Source organism: Tympanuchus pallidicinctus, unplaced genomic scaffold (genome assembly GCF_026119805.1).
Source record: "Tympanuchus pallidicinctus isolate F22 unplaced genomic scaffold, pur_lepc_1.0 scaffold69, whole genome shotgun sequence".
Lineage (NCBI taxonomy): Eukaryota > Metazoa > Chordata > Aves > Galliformes > Phasianidae > Tympanuchus > Tympanuchus pallidicinctus.
The window spans coordinates 25890-39274 of NW_026294790.1; the positions used below are offsets into that span (position 1 = coordinate 25890).

The following is a 13385-nucleotide window of genomic DNA, read 5'->3' on the forward strand; positions in this document are numbered from 1 at the left end:
ATCATACAACCACAACACAGTTGGGTTGGATAGGAAGGGTCCTTACAGATCACACAACCACAACACAGTTGGGTTGGATAGGAAGGGTCCTTACAGATCACAGAACCACAACACAGTTGGGTTGGATAGGAAGGGTCCTTACAGATCACACAACCACAACACAGTTGGGTTGGATAGGAAGAGTCCTTACAGATCACACAACCACAGCACAGTTGGGTTGGATAGGAAGGGTCCTCACAGATCACACACCCACAGCACAGTGGGTTGGAAGGGACCCCCCAGTCCCATCCCTGCCGTGGGCTGGCTGCCCCCCAGCTCAGGCTGCCCAGGGCCCACAGACAGCCTGGGGCACCTCCAGGGCTGGGGCACCCACAGCTCCGGGCCGCAGTGCTGGAGCCTCATCACCTTGGTGATGAATTTCTTTAGGGGAAGGCAGCATCCTGGAGGCCTTGAGATCGCCCGCTTTGCCTCCAGCCCAGCGCAAGCACCCCCAGTGAGCCACACACAGCCAGAATCCAACTGGTGCAAGAGGACAAGGGCCTGGAGGAGGACTGCAGTAACACAAGAGAAGGACAGCAGCCATGATCCGAAATGACCCCAACGCCGCAGCGCAGGACGGAACAGTTACACTTTGTGAGAGGGAGACAAAAAGAAATGTCCACCAAAGAAACCCACAGGGGCAAAACATCACCCAAAACGTCAGACCAAAACCAGGGGGGCACAGATGGACACCCCTGAAGGCCCCATTACCACTGCAACGTCTCAAAGCAGAGCTGCACTCCAGGAACCTTCGCCCCGCATTCGGGATTGCGTTCTGGCTGCGAACAGGACGTCACCAACGGGCTGTGATGGTGCTCACGAGGTCCCCGCAGCACCGCCCCTCTTCCTGCCCCAAACCCAACGTGTGGAGGAAGGAAAGCACGGAGCAAACGGTGAGATTTCCGCCACCCCTCCCCACATACATACTGCTTCATGGCTATCAGCTTGGAGTCCATGCTCTCCTGCTTTCCTTTCATCACCTGGATGTCGGTCAGCAGCTTGGTGACGTTGTCTTGCCGCACTTTGATGTCCTCGTTCTTTATGCTGGACACCTGGGGGCAGAAAGGCAGACGTCAGCAATGCCTCCTTCCTACAAAACAGCTCATACTGCAAAATCCCTCTCCCCTCTTCACATCTCCACATCCACAACGGAGCCCGTGGCGCCGAGGGATGAAAACCAACCACCTACAATGCGACCGTTCTGCAAGCAAATCACTGCTTGCAAACGCCAGACTCCATTGCAGCCTCAAAGTAACAGCTTTGGGAAGCACTGGGGTGGAACTGAAGGCCTGCGCAAGAGCTGTGTGCTGAGTACAGCCCTGCAGATGGGTGAGACGTGTCTGTCCATGACAACCCTACAGCTGACACCAGAAGTTGGGAGCGCATTCATTCACGCTGCGGGCAGGACGCGGACATCCCCGTGCGCCTGCAAAGTCTGTGCTGCAATGCAGCCAACACCTCAGCAATTAAGAAGTCATCAGCTGGCTCCAGAAGGAAAGCTGGGCCAGGAGGGGCACTGCCAGAGCAGCCGAGGTGCAGCACAGGGATCTGTTTTTCTAATGAAACCCTCACGAGATGCTGAGATGCACACAGATCTGCCACGCTGGGGCTGAAGCGTCAGCCTGCCCGCTGCTGCTCCACGTGAGCCGTGGGTCACAAGGATGGAAATACAGCTCTCCAGCCCACGCTTCAGCAACTGGGAGGGAATCCGAGCTGGAAGATCCTCACGTGTTTCTGGAGCTGTCGGTGCCCAGCAGGGCCTTCAGGACACAGCTGGTGGCAGTTGTGCAGTTTGGGAAACAGGGGCAGCCGCAAGGCATATCTGCGAGCCTGAAGGGCAAATGCCCAATCCTGTGCTCGGGACGCACACGAGGCCAACACGTCGCTAACAGTGCAGGCACTCGTCCTTCCTTTTCCTCCGTGTGCACAGACAGCATCATCCTTCAAAGCCCTTGAAGCAAGGACAGCAGCTCAGCCTGTGGCTGCTCTCCCTCCTGCTGCAAGGTCTGCTCCTCTTCAGCCCCTTCAGACACAGCAAGCTTCCCTCTGCCAAGCCAACCCAAGCAGGCTCTGCTTGTCTGGAGGAAACAGGAACGAGGATCGCCGAGCGCTGCTGACCCCACAGACAGGGTGGGAGACAGAGGGGGACCCCCAAGCGGTCCCACAACGAACCCAATGCTGACATCGGTGAGGATTGTCCCCAGACAAAAGGGAAAGGACAGGAATGCAGCTGAGCAGCATCGCAGCTCACAGCGGGGCAGCAAGAAGAGCTGTGTCAGAATGCAAAGCAGTGGTGCTGGGGAGCTAAAATATGAATTTATATTTTTATATATAAAGCGCCTATCACTCGATTGATAAACATTCTTTGGAACCATTCGGACGGCAGGGGTAAGAACAGGAGTCAGCCTGTCAGAACCTCAGCATTTCTGTTTCCAACCAATTGCAAAAAGAAATAAAATAAAAGCCACAAGACTTTGCTGCCAGCCTGGCATGGTGGCGTTTAATACTGCTACTCCATCAGGGTTGGAGGGAGACTTATTGTGATAATTGTGATATATTGTGATATTGTGAATGGCGACAGTTTGCACTGTGATTCCTCCAGCTGTGCTGCAGAACAGCACAGGCATCACAGCAGGGCAGTGGGATGTGAAGGCTCAGACCTGTTACCAGTCCAAATGTCTCAGCAGCAGGGAGCTTCTATTAGGAGAGCAAGCTAACTGTGCACAAAGCTCTCGCTCTCTGTGCTTAAGGACGAGCCAGTGAACCTCCCGGACTCTTCACAAGTTTCAGAAGATCACCAGACAGAAATACATGTCAGTTATAAAGATATCGTTGTCAGTTGGGTGGAGGCAGGTTTAGAATGGGTAAAGGGAGGAGAGGAATCATAGAATCACAAGGTTGGAAACGACCTATCAGATCATCTAGTCCAACCATCTCCTCATCACCACTGCCACCACAAGCACTAAACCAGAGAAGGGACCAGCCCTGCTCTTGCTGTAAGCACCTTTCAGATATTGGAAGAGAGCAGTAAGGTCTCCCCTCACAGAATCACAGAATCACCCGGGTTGGAAGGACCTCAAGGATCATGTAGTTCCAACCCCCCTGCCCAGCAGGGCCACCAAACACACATTCAGATCAGGTTGCCCAGGACCCCGTCCAACCTGGCCTTGAACACGGCCAAGGACGGGGCATCCACAACCTCCCTGGGCAGCCCGTTCCAGGGCCTGACCGCTCTCCTTGTGAAGAACTTCCCCCTCACATCCAACCTCAATCTTCCCTCCCTCAACTTGGACTCCATAGGACACCCACAGGCCACCCAGTGACCCCATAAAGCACCCCCTGACCCCATAGGCCACCCACTGACCCCACAGGCCACCCCCTGACCCCATAGAGCACCCCCTGACCCCATAGAGCACCCCCTGACCCCATAGGCCACCCAGTGACCCCATAGAGCACCCCCTGACCCCATAGAGCACCCCCTGACCCCATAGGCCACCCACTGACCCCATAGAGCACCCCCTGACCCCATAGAGCACCTCCTGACCCCACAGGCCACCCACTGACCCCACAGAGCACCCCCTGACCCCATAGAGCACCCCCTGACCCCATAGGCCACCCAGTGACCCCACAGGCCACCCACTGACCCCATAGAGCACCCAGTGACATCAACTTCCCCCTAACATCCAACCTCAATCCTCCCTCCCTCAACTTGGATCCATTTCCCCTCGTCCTGCTGCTGTCAGCCCTTCTGAAGAGTTGACTCCCCTCCTGGCTGTGGGTTCCCTTCAGGTATTGATAGGCTGCCATGAGGTCACCCCGCAGCTTCTCTTCTCCAGGCTGAACGAGCCCAGCTCCCTCAGCCTGTCCTCATAGGGGAGGTGCTGCAGCCCCCTGCTCATCTCAGTCGCCCTCCTCTGCACCCTTTCCAACATCTCTCTGTCTTTCTTGTACTGAGGGCTCCAGCCCTGGACACAGGACTCCAGGTGGGGCCTCACAAGAGCCGAGTAGAGAGGGACGATCACCTCCCTGTCCCTGCTGACCACCCCTCTGCTGATGGAGCCCAGGATCCCATTTGCCTTTCGAGCTGCCAGAACGCACTGCTGCCTCATGTGAAGCCTCTCGTCCATCAGGACCCCCAGGTCCTTCTCTGCCGAGCTGCTCTCAAGGCCCACTCCTCCCAGCCTCTACGGGTGCCTGGGGTTCTTCCGGCCCAAATGCAAAACCTTGCACTTTGCCGTGTTGAACCTCATTAGGTTCACCCGAGCCCAGCCCTCAAGCCTGTCGAGGTCCCTCTGAATGGCATCCCTTCCTTCCACCCTATCAACCGCACCACTCAGCTTGGTGTCGTCAGCAAATTGCTGAGGGTGCACTCAATTCCCTCATCGATGTCATTAATAAAGATGTTAAAGAGCACCGGTCCCAAGGCAGACCCTTGGGGGACACCACTTGTTACCGGCCTCCACCTGGACATAGAGCCATTGACCACCACCCTCTGTCTGCAGCCTTTCAACCAATTGCTCATCCATCGGGTCGTCCACCCATCAAATCCACTTCCCTCCAATTTGGAGATGAGGATGTGGTGGGGGACCATGTCAAAGGCCTTGCTCAGGTCCAGGTCGCCTTCCCTTCTTCCACCAATGCCGTCACTCCATCATAGAAGGCCACAAGATCAGTCAGGCATGACCTTCCTTTGGTGAAGCTCTGCTGGCTGTCTCGGATCACAGCTCATTCTTTATGTGATCCAGCATGTTGTCCAGGAGGATCTGTTCCATCATCTTCCCAGGCACGGAGGTGAGACTCACCGGCCTGTAGTTCCCCGGGTCCTCCCTGCTCCCGTTCTTGTCTATGGGAGTGACGTGACCCTTCCTCCAGTCATCCGGGACCTCACCTGACAGCCTCCTTTTCCCCAGACTTAAGAGCCACCATTCCTTCAGTTGCTGCATGTACTTCCTATCTTAAGGCGGAAGAGAGAATTACAGAATAGAATAAGCTTGCCCTAATAGCTTCAATTTCACCCAAATCTCAGCTTTACGAGCATAGGAACGTTCAGTAAATGTTTCTCATTGACTGGAAAAAACTTGTCCTTCCTATTCCTTTAGATAGTTCCCTGCTCAGCATCTTGTTTATATTCTTGCTCTCCAGAAGCTACCAGAACTGCCCGCCTCTCCCCATAGACCAGGCAGAGGGACTGAGATGGGATTTAAGTATCTGACTGTCCAAGTATCCTGCTAACATGGGACAAGTTGGCTCATGGAAGGAAGAAGACATTTTACACTTCCGGTACTGCAAACAAACAGTTTTGACCTCACGCCGTAAGTCACTGGACCTTATCAATAGTCTGATCTGGGTTACGACACATCAAAGGCAACGTTGGCTGGCAGGGGGTTAAACGATGCCACACAGCAGAGAGCAAATCACAGAATGACAGAACTGTAGGGGTTGGAAGGGACCTCCAGAGCTCATGGAGTCCAACCCCCTGCCAAAGCAGGTTCCCTACAGCAGGTCGCACAGCTCAGCATCCAGGCAGGTCTTGAACATCTGCAGAGCAGGAGACTCCACCACCTCCCTGGGCAGCCTGTTCCAGTGCTCCGTTGCCTCACCTACAGAAGTTCTTATGCAGATTCATGCACAACAGGCCACAACAGGCCACAACAACCCCAGGCGATGCTACAGGCTTGGGGCGGTGTGGCTGGAGGACTGCGTAGAGGAAATGGACCTGGGGGTATTGATTGATGCTCGGCTGAACATGAGCCGACAGTGTGCCCAGGTGGCTAAGAAGGCCAATGGCATCCTGGCTTGCATCAGAAACAGTGTTGCAAGCAGGAGCAGAGAGGTGATTGTTCCCCTGTATTCAGCACTGGTGAGGCCGCACCTCGAGTACTGTGTCCAGTTTTGGGCCCCTCACTGCAAGAAAGATATTGAGGGCCTGGAACGTGTTGAAAGGAGGGCAACAAAGCTGGTGAGGGGTCTGGAACACAGGGCTGATGAGGAGAGGCTGAAGGAGCTGGGAATGTTCAGCCTGGAGAAGAGGAGCTCAGGGGAGACCTCACTGCTCTCTATAACTTCCTGAAGGGAGGCTGTAGTGAGCTGGGGGTCGGCCTCTGCTCTCGTGTCATCAGGGATAGGACCAGGGGGAATGGCTTCAAGCTACGGCAGGGGAGATTCAGGCTGGACATGAGGAAGTGTTACTGCTCAGAAAGGGTGGTCAGGCACTGCAATGGATGCCCAGGGAGTGGTGGAGTCACCGAGCCTGGGGGTGTTCAAGGAAAGACTGGATGTTGTATTGAGGGACATGGTTTAGTAGGAGCTATTGGGAATAGGTGAACGGTTGGACTGGATGATCTTTCAGGTCTTTTCCAACCTTGGTGATTCTATGATTCTATGATTCTAACTTCCTATGCTGCAGTTTCCGGCCGTTTCCCCTCGTCCTGTCTCCACTCACCACTGAAAACAGTCCAGCCTCGCCATTCTGCCCCCCACACCTCAGATATTCACAGACCTGGATCAGCTCCCCTCTCAGTCTCCTTCTCTCAAGGCTGAACAGCCCCAGCTCACTCAGCCTTTCTCCATAGCAGAGATGCTCCAGGCCCCTCACCATCTTTTGGCCCTCCGCTGGACTCTTCCCAACAGATCCCCGTCTGTTTTGTGCTGGGCAGCCCAGAACTGGACGCCGTGCTCCAGATGAGGTCTTACCAGGGCAGAGCAGAGGGGGAGCATCGCCTCGCCCTGCTGGCCGCGCTCTGTGCAATGCACCCCAGTAAGCCATTGGCCTTTTAGGCCACAAGGGCACACTGCTGGCTCATGGCAACCTGTCATCCACCAGGACACCCAGGTCCCTTTCCGCAGGGCTCCCCTCCAGCAGCTCATCCCCCATCCTGTACTGGTGCATGGAATTATTCCTCCCCAGATGCAAGACTCTACACTTGCTTTTGTTAAACCTCATCCGTTTTTTTTCTGCCCAGCTCTCCAGCCTATCCAGGTCCTGCTGAATGGCAGCACGGCCTTCAGCCAATCCTCCCAACTTCGTATCATCAGCAAACTTGCCGAGGGTGGCCACCATCCCCTCATCAAGGTCACTGATGAAGATGTTGAACAAATCTGTAGTCTGCTAGGAAGGTCCCCACATCCCCGCGGGGTGCAGCCCGTGCAGCACCTGATGCTGGTTCGGCAGCTCACCCTCAGCCTGTCCCGAGGGATCTGAGCACACACTTACGCTGGTGACTTTCCTCTTGATGTTCTCCAGGAGGTGCTCCTGGCCACGGATGAAGTAGGGGTGCTGGAACTCGGTGTCGTCCTTCTCCGGCTTCACCAGCCCTCCCTGCTCGATGTGCACGACCTTCCGGAAGCCATCTGAAAAGCAAACAAGGGAAGGCTTGAAGGTTAAGCTTCAGAAAGCAGAGGGGAGGACAGGGCCATCCCCCCCCCCACCTCGTCTGCTCCAATCCGCAGTGCTGTCACCGCCGAGCTCCTTTCAAACAGATCTCAGCCCCAAAACGGAGCACAAAACTCCGCTCTCCCCAAACCCACTTCTGCTGCGGACAGCACAGGTCAGCAGGAGGAAAGGCTGAAACTGCTGGCACTGAAGGGGGGGGGCTGAAATCAGCCTTCCTGCCCTCCAGTCGCAGCCCCGGGTCTGCAGGAAACCACGCAGCAGCACCCAGCATTCAGCATTCGCTCCCTTCCAGCCCCTGAGCTCAACAGTTCTGGTGACTGGAGGCATTTCTGAGAGCCGTCAGCCATGCGCTGAATCTGCCCTCCCTCAGCTTCAAACCATCCTCCTCGTCCTGCTGCCATCTCCCCTTGCACAGAGCTGACTCCCCTCCTGTCTGCAGGCTCCCTTGAGGCACTGCAGGCTACACTGAGGTCACCCCGCAGCTTCTCTTTTTGTGAGGCCCCACCTGGAGTCCTGTGTCCAGGTGTGGAGCCCTCAGTACAAGAAAGACAGAGAGATCTTGGAAAGGGTGCAGAGGAGGGCGACTGAGATGAGCAGGGGGCTGGAGCACCTCCCCTATGAGGACAGGCTGAGGGAGCTGGGCTCGTTCAGCCTGGAGAAGAGAAGCTGCGGGGTGACCTCATGGCAGCCTATCGATACCTGAAGGGAACCTACAGCCAGGAGGGGAGTCAACTCTTCAGAAGGACTGACAGCAGCAGGACGAGGGGAAATGGATCCAAGTTGAGGGAGGGAGGATTGAGGTTGGATGTTAGGGGGAAGTTGATGTCACTGGGTGCTCTATGGGGTCAGGGGGTGCTCTATGGGGTCAGGGGGTGGCCTGTGGGGTCAGTGGGTGCTCTATGGGGTCAGGGGGTGCTCTATGGGGTCAGTGGGTGGCCTCTGGGGTCAGGGGGTGCTCTATGGGGTCAGTGGGTGGCCTCTGGGGTCAGTGGGTGTTCTATGGGGTCAGGGGGTGCTCTATGGGGTCAGGGGGTGCTTTATGGGGTCAGTGGGTGGCCTCTGGGGTCAGGGGGTGCTCTATGGGGTCACTGGGTGGCCTCTGGGGTCAGTGGGTGCTCTATGGGGTCAGGGGGTGCTCTATGGGGTCAGGGGGTGCTCTATGGGGTCAGTGGGTGGCCTCTGGGGTCAGTGGGTGCTCTATGGGGTCAGGGGGTGCTCTATGGGGTCACTGGGTGGCCTCTGGGGTCAGTGGGTGCTCTATGGGGTCAGTGGGTGCTCTATGGGGTCAGGGGGTGCTCTATGGGGTCAGTGGGTGGCCTCTGGGGTCAGGAGGTGCTCTATGGGGTCAGTGGGTGGCCTCTGGGGTCAGGGGGTGCTCTATGGGGTCAGGGGGTGCTTTATGGGGTCAGTGGGTGGCCTATGGGTGTCCTATGGAGTCCAAGTTGAGGGAGGGAAGATTGAGGTTGGATGTTAGGGGGAAGTTCTTCACAAGGAGAGCGGTCAGGCCCTGGAACGGGCTGCCCAGGGAGGTTGTGGATGCCCCGTCCTTGGCCGTGTTCAAGGCCAGGTTGGACGGGGTCCTGGGCAACCTGATCTGAATGTGTGTTTGGTGGCCCTGCTGGGTAGGGGGGTTGGAACTGCGTGATCCTTGAGGTCCCTTCCAACCCGGGTGATTCTGTGATTCTCTCCTCCATGCTGAACGAGCCCAGCTCCCTCAGCCTGTCTTTGCAGTGGAGGTGCTGCAGCCCCCTGCTCATCTCTGTGGCTCCTCTGCACCCTCTCCAACAGCTCCCTGTCCTTCTTGTGCTGGGGGCTCCAGCCCTGGACGCAGTGCTGCAGACGGGGCCTCACAAGAGCAGAGCAGAGGGGGACGATCACCTCCCTGTCCCTGCTGGCCGCCCCTCTGCTGATGGAGCCCAGGATCCCATTTGCTTTCCAGCTGCAATGCACACCGCTGCCTCATGTTCAGTTTTTCACCCCCCAGGACCCCAGGGTCCTTTATGCAGGGCTGCTCTCTGTACAAATGCCTGCGATTCCTCCGGCCCAAGTGCCAGCCTTGCACTTTGCTGCGTTGAACCTCATCAGGTTCACCCAGGGCCCAACTTTCAATCCCAGTAACGGGATTATCAGCACTTTGGGATTATCAGCACTTTGGGATTATCAGCACTTTGGGATCATCAGCACTTTGGGATCAGTCCCTGAGTGCCACATCTCTACGGTTCAGAACCTCCAGAGCTGGTGACCCCACCGCCTCCCTGGGCAGCCCACGTTGAGGTCTGATGGCTCTTTGGGAGAAGAAATCGTTCCTCGTCTCCAAGCTGAGATCCTAGAGCCCTGGTTCAGAGCAGGAAGGCCATTAGGAGACCAAGATTCTCATGGTCTTCAAAAAGATCACAGCTCCATTTCTGATCCTGACACGTGTTTCCCAGAAAGGCACCGTTGGAAAGTTTCGCTCCATCTCAGTTTGGAAGAGGCTGCACCTGCAGAGCTGTGCTTTGGGGGCAGGGCAGAGATGGGGGTCCAGAGGAGGGCACGGGGTGCTCATACAGCACCTCCATATGGGGACAGGCTGACAGCTGGGTGCAGCCTGGGGAGGAGAACCTCACCGCAACCTCCCAGAGCTTACAGGGAGCCCAAGAACTTGAGGAGAGTGATGCGGAAGAGCGGCGATGGGACCAAAGGGAACAGCTTTAAGGTCAAAAGGGAGATGTGGGGTCAGATGTGGGGAAATCCTTCACCCAGAGGCGGTGCAGCCCCAGCACTGCTGCCTGGAGCTGTGGGTGCCCCAACCCATGAGGTGCCTGAGGCTGTAGATGGGGCCCTGGGCAACCTGCAGCTTTGCAGTGCTGTCTGTCAGCCCACAGCTGGGCTGGAATAAAAGCCCCCCACACCGAAAGTGAGCCACGCAGAGATGTGACACCTCACACCGCGACACTGAGCCGGGCTTCAGCCATCCGAGGGATCCTCCGGAGTGCAAACGGCCCTGCAGAAACGCCCTGCAGCCTTCAAGGTGCTGAAAGGCACAACGAAAACATCAGCCCCTGCTACAGCTGAATGCTTCCAAAGCCACATCTGGAGATCAGTGCTGACCTCCAGCAGGGCTGCTCGGAAGGCGGCCTTTGTGCACAGAAATATGCTATGCAGATCACAGCATCACAGAAGCGCAGGGGTTGGAAGGCAGCTGCAGAGCTCATGGAATCCAACCCCCTGCCCAAGCAGTTCCTGCACCAGGTCGCACAGGTCGGCGTCCAGGCGAGCCTTGAACGTCTCCAGAGCTGGAGACCCCAGAGCCCCCTGGCAGCCTGTTCCAGTGAACAGTGGAACCCATAAAGACACGTTGGGACCCATAGAGACACGTTGAGACCCATAGAGACACACTGGGACTCACAGAGACACATTGGGACCCATGGAGACATGTTGGGACCCGTAGAGACATGTTGAGACCCATAGAGACACACTGGGACCCATAGAGACATGTTGAGACCCATAGAGACACGTTGAGACCCATAGAGACACCTTGAGACCCATAGAGACACACTGGGACTCATAGAGACACATTGGGACCCACAGAGACATGTTGAGACCCATAGAGACACACTGGGACCCATAGAGACACATTGGGACCCATGGAGACACACTGGGACCCATAGAGACATGTTGAGACCCATAGAGACACCTTGAGACCCACAGAGACACACCAGGACCCACAGAGACACATTGGGACCCATGGAAACATGTTGGGACCCATAGAGACACGTTGGGACCCATAGAGACACATTGAGACCCATAGAGACACCTTGAGACCCATAGAGACACATTGAGACCCATAGAGACACATTGGGACCCATAGAGACACACTGGGACCCATAGAGAAAAGTTGAGACCCACAGAGACATCTTGAGACCCATAGAGACACACTGGGACCCATAGAGACACGTTGGGACCCATAGAGACACACTGAGAGCCACAGGGACACATTGGGAGCCACAGGGACACATTGGGACCCACAGAGACACGTTGGGACCCATAGAGACACAAAAGCAGTTCCTGCACCAGGTCACACAGGTCGGTGTCCAGGCGAGCTGTGAACATCTCCAGAGCAGGAGACCCCGCAGCCCCCTGGCAGCCTGTTCCAGTGCTCCGTTGCCTCACCTACAGAAGTTCTTATGCAGATTCATGCACAACTTCCTATGCTGCATTTCCAGCCGTTTCCCCTCGTCCTGCCTCCACTCCCCACTGAAAACAGTCCGGCCTCGCCATTCTGCCCCCGCACCTCAGATATTCACAGACCTGGATCAGCTCCCCTCTCAGCCTTCTTTCCTCCATGCTGAACAGCCCCAGCTCACTCAGCCTTTCTCCATAGCAGAGATGCTCCAGGCCCCTCGCCATCTTTTGGCCCTCCGCTGGACTCTTCCCAACAGATCCCCGTCTGTTTTGTGCTGGGCAGCCCAGAACTGGACGCCGTGCTCCAGGTGAGGCCTCAGCAGGGCAGAGCAGAGGGGGAGCATCGCCTCGCCCTGCTGGCCACGCTCTGTGCAATGCACCCCAGGACGCCGTGTTGGCCACCAGGGCGCCCTGCTGGCTCACGGCCGACCTGTTGTTCCCCAGGTCCCTGTGCGCAGAGCTCCCCTCCAGCAGCTCAGCCCCCATCCTGTACGGCTGCACGCCGTGATTCCTCCCCACATGCAAGACTCCACGCTTGCTGTTGTTAAACCCCATCTGCTTTCTTCCTGCCCAGCTCTCAGCCTGTCCAGCTCTGGCCGAATGGCAGCACGGCCTTCAGCCAATCCTCCCAACTTCGTGTCATCACAAACTTGCTGACGGTGGCCACCGTCCCCTCGTCAAGGTCACTGATGAAGATGTTGAACAAGGACCCAGCGCCGACCCCTGGGGACACCGCTGCTTACAGGCCTCCAACCCGACTCTGCACCGCCGCCAACCCTCTGTGCTCTGCCACTCAGCCAGCTCTCAACCCACCTCACTTTCCACTCGTCCATCCCACGCTTCCCCAGCTCTGTTATAACGATGTCGTGGTGACAGCTTGGGCAAAGTCCCTCTCTTCCAGCACAGGATGAGCAGAGTGGGGACAAACCCTGAACTGCTCCCATGTTTGGACACACAGACCTCGGCTCCCTCAGCTTTATGTGAACTGAAACGCTCAAACCCAGCACAAACTGACAGATCCCCCCTTATAGCTTCCCCTCCTTAATGCAGAGTGCCAAGAGCTGCATCACGTTACAGCACAGCTTCAACACGCACACACTGAAAAAAAAAGGGATTAGCAACACCTGAAGGTGGTGGTTTTCTCATTTGCAATGCAGGACCCAAAATCCAGTGTGCCGACACCAAAACGTCCCGACACGCAGTCGTCCCAGCGAGACAAAGGACACAAAGATCATGGAATCGTGGATCCACTGAGGTTCAAAGGGGGTTCTGAGATCCCCACGTCCAGCCCCAAACCCATCAGGGCTGTGGGTCAGCAGCCTGAGCTGTGGGTGGGGTTGGGGGATCCCATCCAACCCAACTGTGCTGTGATTCCACGGCTCTGTGATCTGTAAGGACCCTTCCACCCCAACCATCCCATGGCTCTGTGATCTTTAAGGACCCTTCCAACCCAACCATCCCATGGCTCTGTGATCTTTAAGGACCCTTCCAACACAACCATTCCATGGCTTTATGATCTTTAAGGACCCTTCCAACACAACCATCCTGTGGCTCTATAATCTTTAAGGACCCTTCCACCCCAACCATCCCATGGCTCTGTGATCTGTAAGGACCCTTCCACCCCAACCATCCCATGGCTCTGTGATCTGTAAGGACCCTTCCACCCCAACCATCCCATGGCTCTGTGATCTGTAAGGACCCTTCCACCCCAACCATCCCATGGCTCTGTGCTCTTTAAGGACCTTTCCATCCCAACCATCCCATGGCTCTGTGATCTGTAAGGACCTTC

At 56.5% G+C, this 13385-nt stretch overlaps 1 protein-coding gene and 1 long non-coding RNA gene across 3 annotated transcripts in view; one reads left to right on the top strand and one right to left on the bottom strand.

Moving 5' to 3' along the window:
• Positions 1–13385, top strand: part of LOC128072074 (uncharacterized) — a 33730-nt gene that overhangs the window by 8001 nt on the left and 12344 nt on the right. The window lies entirely within an intron of this gene.
• The window catches only part of HSF1 (heat shock transcription factor 1), a 37382-nt gene continuing 24333 nt past the window's right edge, over positions 337–13385 (bottom strand). The window contains exons 3-4 of the mRNA XM_052665482.1: positions 7253–7389; positions 337–1091 (exon numbers count right to left, since the gene is read on the bottom strand). Of these exons, the coding sequence (XP_052521442.1) occupies positions 747–1091; positions 7253–7389 (482 nt within the window). The 3' untranslated portion in view covers positions 337–746. The remainder of the gene's footprint in view (positions 1092–7252; positions 7390–13385) is intronic.